Here is a 17,780-nt window from a genome sequence, read left to right on the forward strand (position 1 = left end):
TCTTATTGGTCAAATGATCCAGTTGGTTTTGTTTGTTCTAATGGCCCTACTCTTCTCTGATTGGTCAGTTGATCCAGTTGGTTTTGATTGGTAAAATGGCCCTACTCTTCTCTGATTGGTCAGATGGCCCTGTTTGTTTCGTAATTCTGACTCTATTCTCTTAGAAAGCACTTCTGGCTAAAAATACAGAATCAAAACTTTTCTAAGTCCTAAATCAGTATCAGGGTTGCTTTTGCATGCTGGAGGGAAATATGCTGTTCAAAACCACGGTCTGAAGGATGTCACCATGTTTGTTGTAGTATTACTTTTAGACAGGTATGTCTGCATAAACAATGCAGATAAAACAATAGCAGAACAGCAACTACTGTGGAGGTGGAGCTAAAGATAATAAGGTCATCTGATTGTTCAAATTGACATAACAGCCAATGCATAAAATAAATCTAATTTATCACATGTTTGCGATACATATATTGCATATACTATTATCATGATAACAATAATTTTGCAATATATTGAACAGCTCTAATTTGCACTTTGATCTTTGAAACACTGCTCAACTTTTGCATTGACAAACATCTACATTACAAACTGCATGAAAGGTAACATAAGAACAAGCATAATGAAGCACTTTAAATTGCAATAGTTTAAAGATAATAAATATTATACACAAACTTTCATAAATATTATATTAAACAAATAATAGAAAAAAAACAAAACTTACCAGTAAAGTTGCCACTAATAATGTAGGGTATTATGCCATTGGGCCAAACTCTCTCAGGTCTAGCGGTGGCTGCTCTTCTTCTGCGTAAGATGCTTTGATTTGCCAACACTGGCTCGTCCTTTGCATTTCTATTAGCTGAGGATCTGTTTACTAGGGCAAAGACAAGGCTTTAGCCAATACATTCACTCAAAATGAAAGCAATTAAACAGATTAAAGGGATAGTTTAACCCTAAAAATTAAAATTATGTCATCATTTACTTTATTTGAGTTTCTTTCCACTGTTAAACACAACAGAAGATATTTTGAAGAATGCTGACTTTTTTTACCTCAATATAAAACTTGATGGGTCCCAGCAACCAGCATTCTTCAAAATATATTCTTTTGTGTCCAACAGAAGCAAAAAAAAAAAAAAAAAAAAAAAACTCAAATAGGTTTAAGAGCACATGAGGAAGAGTAATTATTGAGGGAATTTTCACTTTATGGGGGTGAATTATCCCTTTTAAAGTATTTTTGGAAATTAATAGATTTTCGGTGCCTAATAAATACCCAAACAATACAAACATAACAATAAAATAAAATAAATAAATAAATAAAAAATTCAGAAAAAATGTTGTGTGTAATAACAATGGATTGACACAAGGATAATGGTCTTTGGGTCTCATCTGTCAAATCTGAGTCAGGTGATTCTACAACTTGAATTCCTTTCTCTTGAAAGCATTTGAGAGTTTCCTTGGCTGTGTTTTGGCTCATTGTCTAGCTGAAATGTCCACCCTGGTTTCATCTTCATCATCCTCCTGCTAAGGTTGATGTTGGACAGGAGCAACTCCTGTACAAGTATTAATTTACAATGAGGAAGGGCAGAAGGTTGCTGAAGAACTACTGAGAGATTTCAGCTGCTGTCTGGGCTTTCCATGCCCTTCAACACCTCACTTTCTTCACGTGTTCAATACTTTTTCCCTGCATCATTTTATTTTATTACACATAGCTTCATTTGTAAACTAATTTACAATGTTTTCTTTGCATACAGTATATGGATTTATTTGCTTGTTACCAACATCCAGTGAAAATTTCAAGTCAACGGCAACTTTAGAAATGTTTTCTAAAAAAATTGGTGACAAGTCCAATACTTTTTTTCCCAACTGTATATAATATTAGATGAATGATAAATAAATTGTATAACAATATGAAATAAACAAAATGCACTCTAAAAAATTGACAATTTAAAATGTAATCTATATTGCTGCATGGCTTTTTTGAGTTTATTTGCAATTTCTCACAATTTTAAGTTGAGTCAACTTTTTTAGGTTTTACAGTGTAAATAAATCACTGTCAATATACTGTATCATATACGTCAAGTTATCATGTATGGTTTATTACCCAATAAAGGTTTTTAAAAAAAAGTGATATATTCTAATGGCAAATGCTCTTTTTAATTACAATTACACCTTCTGCAATCTGATCACTACTTCATATAATCATATAATGAAGTCGGTGTATCCTAGTGTTATCACTATACTGGATTTTCCAACTTCAATACGATACCTTGAAAAACAACAATATTCAATATCATTTTTAACATCATGGGGGAACAACTTACACAACATTAAAAGTTTACAAATGAAATAAATAGGGGAAATAAGAATAACTAAACTATTTAAATGTTATGTTATTCAATAATTATTGGGAAAATCACTATACAAATAAACTTGAATTGAATTGACTTACTAGTTAATTAGTAACTGGCTGTGTAAAACATATGCTGGAATAGTTGGCACTTCATTCCGCTGTGGCAATCCCTGATGAATAAAGGGACTAATAAATTAATGAATTAATGAATGAAGTTGACACAGCGGAATGAACCACCAACTATTCCAGCATATGTTTTATGCAGTGGATGCCCTTCCAGCTGCAACCCAGTACTGGGAAACCCATACACACTCATTCACACACACCCATACACTACAGCCAATTTAGTTTAATCAATTCACCTAAAGCCTGGTTTATACTTCTGCGTCAAGTGACCGGCGTAACCCATCGGCGCATGCAACGCGCGTAGCTGTGCATTTATACTTCTGCGCGCTGTCTCTGTTGGTCTGCATTAACACTTCTGAAACGCTAGTTGGCAGTGAGGTGGTTATGCTCCTCTGTGTCGAGTTTTTTCGCTGCTGTTTTGCTTTTCCTGAACACTTCCTGGATGTACAAGTGGCTCAAACTCGCTCATTTAGAGGCAGGAACCGGCGGACGTGCAACAACTTTAACTATGAGGTAAACACAAAACAAACTTTTCATCAGGAGCTCCTTCACGGGACTCCACACTTGTAAACAAATCGCTCCATTGGCTCGCGTCATTCGCGCGACTCTCGGTCCCGGCCAGACTCGTCAGCGCTACCAAGCCGACCAATCACAGAGCTTGCGCTACGCGTCGTTGCGACGTGTAGTTACATTTTTTGAGAGGTGAACGTCAGTGACGCGACGGCCACGGCGAAGGGCTATGCGTCAGCGCCGTAGCATATGCCGGCGTTTGACGCAGAAGTATAAATCAGCCTTAAAGTGCATGTGTTTAGATTGTGGGGAAAACCAGAGCACCCGGGGGAAACCAGAGCACCCGGAGAAAACCTTAATATGGTTTCTATCCCTGCTGGTGAAATAAGAGAGCCAGTATATCAATAACCAAAAGCAAGATTGTATCATTTTAATTATATTAGTATCAACATTTATCGATAATTTGACAACATTTATTATTGAACATCAGCAGTGATCTTTTGCAACCACACTCACCCGAGTCAGGTTTAGAGCTTCCTGAAGACTCATTTTCTGTAGCGTGCATATAGTGGGCTTTAAGAAAGCGCAGGTCCTCCTCATCCAAGGCGATGTCCCCTAAAAAAGCAACTAACACAAGGAGAGTCAACAAACATAAATCAGCAGCTGAACTTCTCAAGGTCAAAGAGCACCACTGACAAGGGGAAACCTGACATAATGAGAAGCATGTAGGACAGTTTAAAACACCAGTTAACAAAACACAAGTGCCCAGAAACACAATGTGAGGTCACAAGGTTAAAGTCACGATAGCCAAAGTGCATGTTAGAGACTTCAGAAGGTCAGACATACAGTTTTCTATGCTCTTAACTCGGGTTTTAATGGACTACTTTATATTCAGGTGGTTTAGATTGAAGGGAGATGCTGAAAAACTAGTCTCACACCAGCAAAACTTCCTGAAAAATAAACTAGATTTGCTAATCCTTGGAGCATGGTAGGGAGGTTTGGTGCCTTCTATTTGTTATTTTCGTTTTCTGCTGTGTTTGTTAGTAGGGAGGTAAGATTTCTGTATTTTATTTTATTATCTACTTTCTAGGGAAGTTTATTCTAATTTAGTTAGCTTGGTTTATTGTCATTTATTTTGGCTGAATCCCTCCCATTGTTATTTTTGCTCCTTATTTCTGTAAATAAGTCATATTTTCTTGTTTATTCTCAGTGGTTGTGTTTTTGGTTTATATTTTGGGAAGGAGAGAGAGCGCGGAGACACCAGGGATTTTATTTTTAATCCCTGTTATCTCATTAAGTGGTTAAACCTCTTTTTGATTAAGGATTTTTTATTTAAGTATAGGCGAGGCAGTGGCGCAGTAGGTAGTGCTGTAGCCTCACAGCAAGAAAGTCGCTGGGTCACTGGTTCGAATCTCGGCACAGTTGGCGTTTCTGTGTGGAGTTTGCATGTTCTCCCTGCCTTCGCGTGGGTTTCCTCCGGGTGCTCCGGTTTCCCCCACAGTCCAAAGACATGCGGTACAGGTGAATTGGGTAGGCTAAATTGTCCGTAGTGTATGAGTGAGTGTGTGTGGGGATGATTCCCAGAAATGGGTTGCGGCTGGAAGGGCATCCGCTGCGTAAAAACTTGCTGGATAAGTTGGCGGTTCATTCCGCTGTGGCGACCCCGGATTATTAAAGGGACTAAGCCGACAAGAAAATGAATGAATGAATGACTACTGAAGATGAAATATCCAAATGACTACCATTCTTTGCTCCTAAAGGACTAAATCTTTCTTGGATGCTGCTTTTGTACCAAAACATAATTACAATCACCTGTTGACAACACCTGTTTCAAATCACATCATTATTTAACCAATGGGATATATGCCGAAGCATGCTAATAGGACTTTTAATTTGCCAGTAACCTGGGTTGAGCCTTTCCGGTGAACTGTTTGCCAATGTAAAATCAGCATCTTTAAGGTCTGTTTTCTTTAAAAATCCTATATAGTGTGATATCCGATATAAAGTGGGTCTCAGATTGTACAAGAAGCACTGCATTAAATTGCATTTTCCCCTGTAATGTCTTAATAATATGAGTATTTGTTTTACCCCAGTATATTCAATGGAGCTTCTGCACTAGCCTGCCGATTCTGACAGGCGCGTGCGAGTAAACGGCTTGTTGTCTCGTTTTACGCTTAAGCAAATAAATGAATGCCAGAGTCTATTTAACTGATGTATTTTAATTACATTACAACATCGATGCTGTAAAAGGAATCGTTTAAAATGGAAAAAACTAACAATAACAGGTCACCGGAAGTTTATCAGCATGGGAACAGCACTAGCTCGGCATATACCCTATTTAACTGATTACTAGCTCTAAACTGCTTCTGTCCCAACTTTTTTTTTTGTAATGTGTCGCAGGGGCCGTATGTATAAAGCTTTTCAGTGTAGAATATTTTACTCATAAATTTGTAAAAATTCTAAGAATGACTTCACTTTACTTTCATTTCTAGACTTAAGATTAAGTGCAATTTATAAAGGTTCTTAAGTGTTCAGACTTGAGCTGCGTCCCAAATCGCATACTTATGCACTATTCTACACCATTTTGTAGTATAAATACTGTAAGTAGTGCATTCACACTGAAAACTCTAAAAATAATAAGAGCACTTTAATTACCCGGATGATGCACTCATTCAGCTGCTAAAATGAAGTGTGTAATGATGGACACTTCACGCACTCAACGACCGCAGGTTTGCTTGCGTAGCGGAAGGGGCGGAGCTATCGGACACACATGTTGAATAACTTTATTTATTTTGGATGGTGAAAGCAAAATTCTCCGCTTAGTAAAAAACATTGAATTTCCGCTTAGTAAAAAACATAAGTGTGCCATTTGGGACGCCACTACATACATATACTATCCTGTTGAGTGTGTATCTCAATGCATCTTTCAAGAACAAAAACAATGTGTTGCAATTATATGATGGCAGGGAGTTGCTAAAACGTTTGATCACGAAGGTTTTCTTTTTGGAACTAATCTAGTCAGAAATGCAACAACTTCTCAAACTCTACGAAACACTGCCTTAACTGCAGAAATGAAGGTAATAATGACGTTTTTTAGTGTCTGGAAAGATGAAGCAGTGCACCAGAGATGACTTAGGCCCATCGCAATCCACAGTCAGCAGGGACATAAACAGCACTAACAACACCAAACATAATTAGGAAGATTCCTTGACTTTCCAAGTGACCTCCAAACTACACAGCAAAAGCGAGAGGCTTTTATGAGGATTGCGGGCTTCCCTGGAATTGTTGGAGCCATTGATGGCACTCATGTTCCCATCATTGCTCAGAGTATAAATGAGGTGGTATATGTCAAAACGGATTTCACAGCATCAATGTTCAAGCTTTGTTTGATGCCAATTACAAGATCCTGAATCTTGTGCCAAAATGGCCATGATCAACACATGATGCTCGGGTTCTTTTAGAGAATCGCCTCACTGGGTTACTTGAACAAAATTAAGTTCCCCTGGATGTCATCTGGAAGAACGCTTTCCTCCTTGGACCAGTTTGGTTTTCTTTTTGAATCTTTTCTTTTTAAATTTTGTTCTTTCTTTTATATACAGCTAACAGTGCAATTTACAATTATGTGTTTTATCAGCTTAATGACTTAAGTAGCATCACATTCGTCCATGCAATCAATCAATTTGTACAAGATTGTGTAAAATGCATGTACTTATTTGTATTTTCACATAATGCAAAACCACTCCTTAATGATATTTAAATTATTGAGTCATTTCATTGCATTGTTTCATCAGTGAATGGTGTCGTGCTGTTGTGACTTCATCTTTGCAGGCTCCTAATAGGCTGATTCAGGTCAAGGGCAGCCATTTTGTGTTTCAATCATTGTAGTCCTTGATTTACAACACTTAAGTCGGAACTTAAAAATTAGACTCAAACTTTACTGAAAGTTGCTTTTAGATTCTTTATAAAAGTCTCCTACTCTTAAAAAAAGTCCTACTTTTTTGACACTTAAGTCAAAGTTTAAGACTACTCTTAAGAGCATTTTTGAGTAGTTTTATACATACGGCCCCAGGATTAAAGGAAGGGAAAAGATGTCTTATTTAAAAATAAAGTGAAATTGACCAGATAAAACATAAAAATATTTTGTATTCATATTGTCTGCAATGAAATGCAAGTGTGTTTTCTGTACCGTCCCAACTTTTTCTGATTTGGGGTAGTAAAATCATGACTGAAATATATGTTAAATATCAAACTAAAAACATGCTAACAATTCAAACTTTTACAAATGGTTTAAAACAAACAAACTACATCCACCAGAGTTTCTCAAGCCACCATAAAGTGTGTCTTCAAACTTTAATATCTAGTTAGTTATATAGCACAGGTGCGGTGTCCTTAAAATGGAGGGATTTGAAAGGTTTACCAATCTAAATGCACAGGGATTTTTTTAGGTATGTGCTCTCCTTTCTAAACGCTTTTTAGCCTGCTTTATCAATGCCTTGCAGAGCAATAATTGCATGAAGGATCACTCTATATTTTCCATTAGTTATTTGCCCTTCACAAGGAAATCTTTAAATCCACAACGTCGATGTTAATTTTCTTGTTTACCAGATTTTTAATCCTTTGTTAGATCTTCGAATCAACATATTTATCTGTGTATTAAAGATATGGATGGGGATTGAATGGGGAGAGGTTTTATACCCCGTCTTGAAAACCAGAGAAGTCTTTAAAGATAGATGAGAGTCTGACGACATTCAAGCACACACACACACACACAAAAAAGACAGAGACAGACATCTTAAATTCATTAAGACGTCTGTCAGTAAAAGTTCAAAGCTTTCTTGTATTATTTATTTGCGAAAAGTGCAATGCAACCAATTTGCAAAGCAATTTGTGAAAGTGACAAACAACCAGCATTTCCGTTAAGGCAACAATTTGAGTCATTATGTGTCATAATTTTTTGCAATATAAGCCTCGTGAACTGAAGCTCTAAGAAGTTACTATCTTTCCTGTTTTGATGCATCTCTTATTGGCAGAAATATTGGGTATACAAATTTAAAAATAAAATAAAAACACAAATTAAATTAAATTAAATTAAATTAAATTAAATTAAATTAAATTAAATTAAATTAAATTAAATTAAATTAAATTAAATTTAATTAAATTTAATTAACCTTTATTGTGACCTGCATGGACCTGGATCTGCTGTTGGAACATATGGATCGAAAATAAAATAAAAATTAATTAATTAATTAAAATAAATAAATAATTAAACAAATAAATAAACAAAAAATGTATTAAATAATTAATAAAATAATAAATTAAATAAAATAAAATAATAAATAAATAAATAATTATATAAACATTAGTTATTGTGACCCGGCACTGAATTTGCTGTGATTTGCCGTTTAAATGTATAGAATGAAAATAAAATAAAACAAAAATAAATAAATAAATGAATAAATCAAAATAAATAAAATAAAATAAAATGTAATTAAATTAAATATAAAATTAAATATGCATGAGTTATTATGACCCGGCCCTGAATTTGCTGTTGAAATATATGGATTGAAAATAAAATAAAATAATGAAAGTAAAATAAAATAAAATAGAATAAAGTAAAAACCCTAGTTATTGTGACCCAGCCGTGGAGTTGCTGGTAAAATGTTTGGATTAAAAATAAAACAAAATAAATTGATAAATAAATCAATAAATAATCAAGTAAAGTAAAGTAACAGTGTTAAAAAGTAAATTAGAGTTAAAGTGTAAAAGAAAAGTAAAAGTGTAAAAGTAATGTAAAAGTAAAAGTTTAAAAGTGAAGTAAAGTAAAAGTGTAAACATAAAGTGGAGTAAAAGTTAAATAAACCTGAGTTATTGTGACCCAGACCTGGAAAAGCTGTTTAAATGTATGGACTGACATTAAAATAATCAATTACTAATTAATAATAATATTTAAAAGAATAAAATAAAAATAAAACAAAATAATTAAAATAAAACATGACAAAAAGCTAGGATTCAATCTAAACAAAATTAATAAATGACAAAACAACTACAAAACATTTAAAAAAAAACAAATATAACCTAAAAATTACAATAACATTAAACAAATATTGAAATCAATTAAAAGGTTACAAAATTCTTATCATTTAATTAGCCTTTTTTTCCAGTGGCCTTAAAAATTAGTTCAACTTTATTTTGGTGTCATGGGGTCTTTGTTTTGGTGTCCTTGTGTTTCAGTTTTACTAATTAACTTTCCCCCTTTATATTCTATAAAGGCATTACAGATCTCTTTGTGTGGCTGTGAACATTCATCATGTCTGCAATGTGACCTAGAAGCAGAATCCATTGTTTTCTTTACTTCGCAGCAGCAGGGAGCACTTATTATTATTTTACCCTAGTGTTCTCAGCCTGGCAGGAAACCTTATTAAGCCCACTGCATTTTCCAAATAAACAAAAATGAGCGTGGTTTCGCATCACTCAAGGCTTTTACCCCAAGTCTGTCAAATCTGTTACCTTGCATATAAATAAACACATTCACACCCTCCTGTCATCGTGATCTGCAAACGTCAAAAGAAGAAAGGCGCGAGTTAAAGCACACTAATTTTAGAGGTGAAGCGATACTCAATTTAAGGTTGCATTGAAATCCCAGTGTAAACTGTGTGTGACAGATAAATGGCCATGTATCATTATCAGAGTCCGCACTGATGTTCTGCTCCAAACTTGAAAGTGTAGCAACAAAAGACATCAAAACTTAAGCCTTATTGAGATGACAGGCCGAAAAACATCAGCAGAGAGTCTCAGGTGCCTTCAACAGAAACTGTTCTGCTCTTGAACAGATCCTGGAGTAACATTCGCAAAAACAATTAATCAAAAATAAGCAAGAAAATCATGTGCACCTCAGAATTCAGACTTTAATTCATCATGGATGGACACTTTTTACAAGCCGGTTATCTCACGTTTAACATCAGCTTACTAGTTGCAACAAGCTCATTCTGAAAATGTACCACTATATACATTTCTGGAGAGCGCTAAATCCGTCCCAGGAGCTACGTTTCTTTGAAGTTTGTTTTGTTTTAGCGAATCCACCGAGGCCGCAGTGTACACTTTTTGGGATCTCAAATTTTTCTTGTGTCATTCGCACCTGCTGTTCTCACGTAAATCCACCAGAGGTCGCTGTCGACTGACTGATCCCCCCCCCTGACGGATCCCTCCTTCCCTAAACCCAACCGATAGGGTTTTCAAAAGCACTGATTGACCAGCGACCACCCACTTCCCTTAACCCAATAAAATAAACAAGTAAATAACAGGGTGAAAATGTGGTGAAATCTGAAAAAATTTGACCCCGTTTTCAGATTTCACCACATTCACACCCTGTTATTTAGTTGTTGTTTTTTTTATTTTTTGGCTTCTTCTTTTTTTGTCTTTTCTGGAACTGTTTTTCACCGGAATCGAACTCCGTCATTGTGGTAAACTCCTCTCTGTGGCTCAAGTCAGCCAACATACAGTTGAAGTCAGAATTATTAGCCCCCCTTTAAATTATTTCAAAACTATTAGTTCTAATTTACAGTAAACGAATAATTGAACAACTAACAACTAACGAAGTGTGGTCAAAAAAAATGAGTTATATCCAAATACACATGCTGTGCCCCATGTGGTCTAATACCTGACAGGTGGACAAATCTAAGCTAGTTTTTAATAAAACAAATATAAATATGCATATAATAAATAATACTGCTAATAATAATGATAACATTATACAAAAGCAAATTGTTATGAATAAACTGAAAAAGCCCCCGAAATGAAGAAGTCATGAAAGTATGGTTTTTATATTTGTGGTTAGAAAATAATACATTTTGTAATAATTTAATCCTTTATATTTTTTATCCTATATATATATATATATATCCTTATTATATCCTATATATATCCTTTATATTTTAATTCTTTTTCATATGTAAAGATATTTGCGTATTGCTGTACACCCTGTCTGTATTAAGCAATGTGTAAGCGAGGCGCACCACTAACCCGCTCTGCACTGGACAATAGGGCTGCTCGATTTTGGGAAAAATCATAATCAAGATTATTTTGGTCATAATTGTAATCACGATTATTCAAAACGATTACTGTTAAAGTCAAAATTATTAGCACTTCTGAGAATCTTTTTTTTAATAAATATTTCCCAAATGGTGTTTAAGGAATTTAACAGTATTTCCTCTAATATTTTTTTCTCCTGGTGAAAGGCTTTTTTTTTTTATTTGGCTAGAATAAAATCAGGTTAAAAAATTTTGAAACCCATTTTAAAGTCTATATTATTAGCCCCCTAAAGCTATATATTTTTTGATTGTCTGCAGAAGAAACTACTGTTATACAATGACTTGCCTAATTACACTTAATAAGCCTTTAAATCGCACTTTGAATCTGAATTCTTGTATTTTGGAAAACATCTAGTAAAATATTATGTGCTGTCATCATAGCAAAGATAAAACAAATCAGTTCAGAAATCTTCTTTCCATTAAACAGAAATCAGGGGAAAAGAGTTGCTAATATTCAGGAGGGCTAATATTTCTGACTTCAACTGCATATACAGATATTTTCCTCCCTGCAAACAAAAGAGAAATAAATACAATAGAATAAAAATATGAAACAAACTGTGCTTTAAGCATCTTCAATGTCAGAAAAACCCTTTAGCTGCAGCAGTCCTTCAGTCAAGAGCAGAGAGGCATGTTCTCCATTTATTGTTTGATTAATAAGCATAAAAACAGGCGGCTCAAGGATTATCGCGCGCTGTGTCTTTAATGGTTTCTATTTTGCGTGTCTTTTGATTCTCAACTCATTTGTTTATTGCACAAATGAGGGTTAATATGAATAATCACCAAACACCGAGTTGACACCTATTTGACCATTAAAACACTCACATTAGGATGACTTTAGATCAGTGTGCGAGTGAGACAGAATGCTGACCGCGTGCTCCTGTTGTGACTGTGTGTGCACGCCACACACACGCACAGAATCATGCAGTCTTTCGCGCTTTTAAGAGCAACACGTGTACAACTGGAAAGGGGGCGGTAAATGATGCAATAATCGTTTATCTCGATTAATGGTTTTTTATAATCGTTAGAAGCCAAAATTTTAATTGAATTTGTTATTGTCCTACTGGACAATAGACCAGCTTTGATCTGATCTATTTGAACCTTCTATTTAAGTTCCTCAAAATAGCAACGCACCAGCAATGTGCCTCAATACACCATCTTTATTTGTACCAGAACGCCTGTGGGCTCACATAAGCACAAATGCATTTGCTATTTAAACAGCGTGGCGCAAAACGTCAAAACAACTCTTGCACAACTCTTGCACAACTCCATGCTAAAACTAGCACTATTGCGTTGGGTGTATGATAGGACCCTTAGTTTGGCAATGAGATGGATACAATCCGGGTTAGCACCTGGATAACCCTTTCAGACAGCTTCCTTATGCATCAACAGTTACTCTAGTTGGATGTGGTTCTTCTTCTTGCTGGTTTGTTGAAATTACCCTGGATAATGTGGCTCTAGATACATCACTTGCTATCTTGGTCACAGATGCGCCAGTGAGGCACACATCAACTATCTGTCCCTTTTTGAATTCTGATATGTCACCCATAATGTTGTTCATTCATTTTCTTGTCAGCTTAGTCCCTTTATTAATCCGGGGTCGCCACAACGGAATGAACCGCCAACTTATCCAGAAAGTTTTTTACGCAGCGGATGCCCTTCCAGCCGCAACCCATCCAAACACACACTCATACACTACGGACAATTTAGCCTACCCAATTCACCTGTACCACATGTCTTTGGACTGTGGGGGACACCGGAGCACCTGGAGGAAACCCACGCGAACGCAGGGAGAACATGCATACCCCAAACAGAAATGCCAACTGAGCCGAGGTTCGAACCAGCGACCTTCTTGCTGTGAGGCGACAGCACAACATTGCGCCACTGCCTCGCCTCGCCATAATGTTGTGTGCATTTCAATATTTTAAGTAAAACTAAATTATTACTCTGCTAATTACACCTTCACACTCTGCTTTTACTAGTGGAATCGATGACGATTGGCTGCTCACATTTAATCATGAAACCTCCAACACTAAATTGGCCCCCGTATATCATTATCAGGATATGAGATGACTTGTATTGTGAGATGTTTGTCATATCACCATGCCCTATGAATCACAGACAAATTAAATATTGCCATGTAAGATTTATTCCCAATATCCATCAGAAACCAGCAAATTATATACAATCTGTTTCATAAAGGAACTCATCAAGCTCTGTAATGTAACACATGGCCAGTGTAAAGCCTTGGACGAAACAACACATTCACACACGCTGCTCTTAATCAGCCCAAAACAATGTCCTCTCTGAAAGCTTCTCCAAAACAAATGCAAAATCCGTGTTTCATTCCGAGCCTTTTAATCTAGTCATTACCACTATACATCCACTTCAATGGCAGCAAAAACACAGCGGTCGCTCTTTGCAATTTCTCATTTCAGCTCTTGTCTTTGTATCTTTGTAGCATCAAATGAACTTCCTCAACGTAATGGTGGTTTGGCCAAAGTGAATTGCTGAAAGGTTTGAGTCCGCGTGCTGTGCGCATAATGAATAATTGTCTGAAATGCAGCACAGCCCCTGTCAGAAACACGGCGACTCATTTAAATGTAAATTCAAATGATATTGAAATAAAGAGTGGTTTCTTTTTTGCTCAATCAGTGCATGTAAATCACATACGCTTGACCACTGACTTACTACTACATTTCCTCAAATAAAAAAGTGAAAATATTTAATAATATTATATAGCTTTTAGTGTTTAAGATTACCTATTTCTAGATAAATCACTGTATATTTCCTGATGGTTGGTAGTATTATCGTTTCAAACCTCTACTACTAACAAAAACGTGTCTCCTACATGTAAACTGGGGCTTTTACTTTATATTTGGAGGAAATTTTGAACAGTTTGAAGAAAAAACTAGATTTTCTCAACAACAAAATTGTGGCTAGTGAAAATGGCGAGTGGCTAGTAATGTTGGAACAACTAGCCTACTCTGTGCACACCTGCCTGGCGGAGAGCAGCCGAACATCAGGCAGTCCATCCCGAATCTGCTGCTTGATCTCATCTCTCTGTAGTTGTTAAACGCCATCTGTATTTCATCGTGTGTAGACCTATATCTAACGCGTCTGTCTTTTTAGACCTATATCTAACGCGTCTGTCTGTTGAATCAAAGCAATCCATATTAAAATTCAATCATAATAGGCCAGACAGCATTTGTTGCCAAATGTCCACTGCAATTACAAAGATTTCCCCACTGGACAGATATACGATGACGTTAGTTTAAACTTTTCACAGGCCTTAAGCAACACAAGCATCTGCAAAGTGCATTTCTTTCAGCAAATTAGGCAATGCGCTGCCTGTGGATGCAGATTTCTGGGTCAGGATGGGTGAGAAACTGAACCACTAAGATCCCATTCACTTGTCCCAGATCTCATGCTGTCATGCGGTATACACAGCTAAACAAAACAAACCAACACAAACAATGCAGCACAGAGACACACAAGAGAACGCTGCCAAACATGAAACAAAACTAAATATATTAAACAAAATCATCAGAATAAAATAACTGCATCGCATAATTCGGACTCTCGCAATATAAAGGAATTTCTCACTCAAAGCTGAAAATTCTGTCATCATTTACTCACTCTTAAATTGTCACAAATGTGTTTGAGTTCCAACTGTTATACAAAAAAGAAGATATTTTGAAGAATGTTGAAATCTGTAATTAAATACTTTATTATCAGTTGTTTTTCCTAATATGTTAGTAAAGATTTTCATAATATCTTCTTCATAATATCTTCTTTTAGTGTTCAGAGAATAAACTCATAAAGGTTTAGAATCACATGAGGGTCCATAAATAGTGAACAAAATGGCATTTTTGTGTGAACAATCCCTTTAAGTTATGTTCCCTAACTATTTAGTCTAACATTTCTTCACAAAAGTGCACGCAAAGTCAGCAAACATTCTCCAAATCTCAATTCTTTTCTGAATTTTGACTTTGTATATCATAATTGCAAGTTATAAACTGAAAAAAACATTATAAAATACCTTGTAATTATGAAGGAAACCCCAATATTGCATTAGCAAAAAGCAAAACAATATAATTCGCAAATAAATAAATATAAAAACAAAACCTCGTGGTTTATAAAGTTTAGAAACATTGAGAACACTAATAAGCTATTATTACCAGCTTTGCACGGGTCCTTGTAGTCAACTTCATCACTTTCTCCTGGACCTGTTTGATAGATTGTATCCACTGTCAAAAGGCAAAAAATGAGCACCAGCACGCGGGTCCACGGGGAGTTCATGCCGGGAATGAGTGAGCGCGGGCGCGGGTGTGGATGTGAACCTGGAGCCGGCGAGAGTTTGGAAAGACTGGGGAAAATGGGAGCTCCAGGGAAGGCGGGTTTAGGCTTTGCTCTCTTCAGTGTCTTTATTCTAGTCCAGTGATTCGCTCACATAACCGGGCCACGGGCCAGCAGAGAGCTTACAAACATCACAGACCGGAGGTCAGCGCACTCGAAGCGTCCTGAGCCCAACGGTGCGGGCGAGATCGCCAAATGCGCATGCGCATGAGGACGCATTGTCTAAAAACATTAACTCCTCTTTTTTGACATTGTGTTTAATTTAGTGCACATAAAATCAGGAGGACGTGTTATAGTTGGAATATCAATGTTTTTACAACCTGACAAACATATTTAGCATTTAGCCTAACGTCACGTCCTAACCTGAAACTCACCTGTCCATTCTGACAGGCACATGTAAACAGAAGCATCATGGGAGCGGCCCGCGCTTTTTATCCAATCAGAGATGTGTTCCGCTTCTGGATTATTTTTGGGATTTTCTTTAGGCAATCTGAAACTCTGCAGGCGAACGGCTGTTTTTGTCTCTGTTAAAAGCAAGTTACAAGAAAGTTTTTACAAAGTTTGCAGTAATTATGAAGTAGTCTACACAAAGTAAGTACTTGAGTAAAATATCAACCCACATAACATGATTAACGTTACTCCACTAAAAAGTAGGAGGTAGGGGAGCATGGGGCACAAAGTAATGCAGGGTTAAATGTAATGTAACAGAGTTTTTAGGTATTTGCTAAGGGTTAACCGTGGCATGCTTTAAACGTTTTCACCACAGTGTCGCCTGATGTCTTCCTGCCAATTATTGAAAAAAGTTTGCCGAAATTTGGATGAGAAACACAAGAGAAACAATTTTTTTGTGGCATAAAAGTATTTTTTATTATTGTCAATATTTTTTTATTAAAAAACAAATCTGTGAAAGTATAAACGTGAAATCTTATATTGTTGTGATCGACGTCTTCTAGGCTAAAAGATGGAACCATTTTGAAAGATGTAAAAAAACACAGTAGCTGCGTCCCAAATGGCACACTATACACTATGCACTCATGCACTATGTACTTATGCACTTACACACTCAACAGGATAGTACATGTATGTAGTGTCGTCCCAAATGGCACACTAATGTGTTTTTACTAAACGGAAATTCAAACCGTTTCCCTGATGACGTTTGACAGTTGCCAAATCAGTGAAATAAATGACCGAATTATCAAATAATACCTATCGTGAGTATTGCCGCATTCACCATCGGGAGGCGATATAATCACTCTAGTAGGAGAATTTTGCTCTCTCCATCCAAAATAAATAAAGTTATCCAACATGTGCGTCCGATAGCTCCGCCCCTTCCGCTACGTAAGCAAACCTGCGGTCGTTGAGTGCGTGAAGTGTCCATCATTACACACTTCATTTTAGCGACTGAGTGCATCATCCGGGTAATTAAAGTGCACTTATTATTTTAAGAGTTTTCAGTGTGAACACACTACTTACACTATTTATACTACAAAATGGCGTAGAATAGTGCATAAGTATGCGATTTGGGACGCAGCTAGTGACTGCCAGCCGGTTTTTGAAGAAAACATGACACAGCGGGGTTTGTTGTAACAGAGTGTTACAATTAAGCCACACACTGTTGAACACAAATTAAACTAACATACTTTTTTTAAAATTTTGAGTGTAATGTTGAGAACTTTTTAAATAAAAAATGTTTTTAATAGAATATATTTTTGATAGCCAAAATATTTTATTGCTAATACTACAAATAAATGCATTGTATAATAATGGAATAAAAAAATCCAAATGTGTTTATCCAATAAATAAATAAACATACTGTGCTATGTAGAATAAAAAATAAATTGAGCTAAGTACTGAGGAAATAAAGCTACTGTTTAAAGTAAACTTAATTTAAATGAACTGTGTGTAATCTGCACTTTAAAAAATAAATCCGTAAAATTTTCGGTAAAAAAATTTTCGGCAGCTGTGGTTGCCAGTACTTTACCGTTAAAAACACGGTACAAACCGTAAAAGTAATTTCTCATTTTTACAGTAAACTACCGTACTTTATTAATTTATAGAAGTAATGTGTCTGTATGTTGAATGACCAACATCTACACATCTTTTGTTACACAGTTAGACACGTTAGCACACCCACATGCAGGTAGTGATGAGGAAGTTACATAATGAGCCAATGCTCATCACAATCAACTTTTCCCACAAGCAGAAAAGAGTATCAGCATAGAGAAGGTGCTCAGTGTCATTCACACAGCTACTAAACAACAGTATGGTAACACACATAAAATTAAAGTCATGAAATAAACATTGTTTATCAACATTAGATGTAACATAAATCTCTAATGTACACAACTGATGGG

At 35.9% G+C, this 17,780-nt stretch overlaps 1 protein-coding gene across 2 annotated transcripts in view; it reads right to left on the minus strand.

Moving 5' to 3' along the window:
• bmp1b (bone morphogenetic protein 1b) overlaps window positions 1-15,619 on the minus strand; it is an 81,491-nt gene extending 65,872 nt beyond the window's left edge. Inside the window, exons 1-3 of one of the 2 annotated variants that reach the window (XM_005155406.5) lie at window positions 15,249-15,619; window positions 3,500-3,610; window positions 722-871 (exon numbers count right to left, since the gene is read on the minus strand). In XM_005155406.5, coding sequence (XP_005155463.1) covers window positions 722-871; window positions 3,500-3,610; window positions 15,249-15,369 — 382 coding nt within the window. In that variant the 5' untranslated portion in view covers window positions 15,370-15,619. 2 annotated transcript variants of the gene reach the window in all.
• Window positions 15,620-17,780: the final 2,161 nt, after the last annotated feature.

Source organism: Danio rerio, chromosome 10 (genome assembly GCF_049306965.1).
Source record: "Danio rerio strain Tuebingen ecotype United States chromosome 10, GRCz12tu, whole genome shotgun sequence".
In the NCBI taxonomy this organism is placed as follows: domain Eukaryota; kingdom Metazoa; phylum Chordata; class Actinopteri; order Cypriniformes; family Danionidae; genus Danio; species Danio rerio.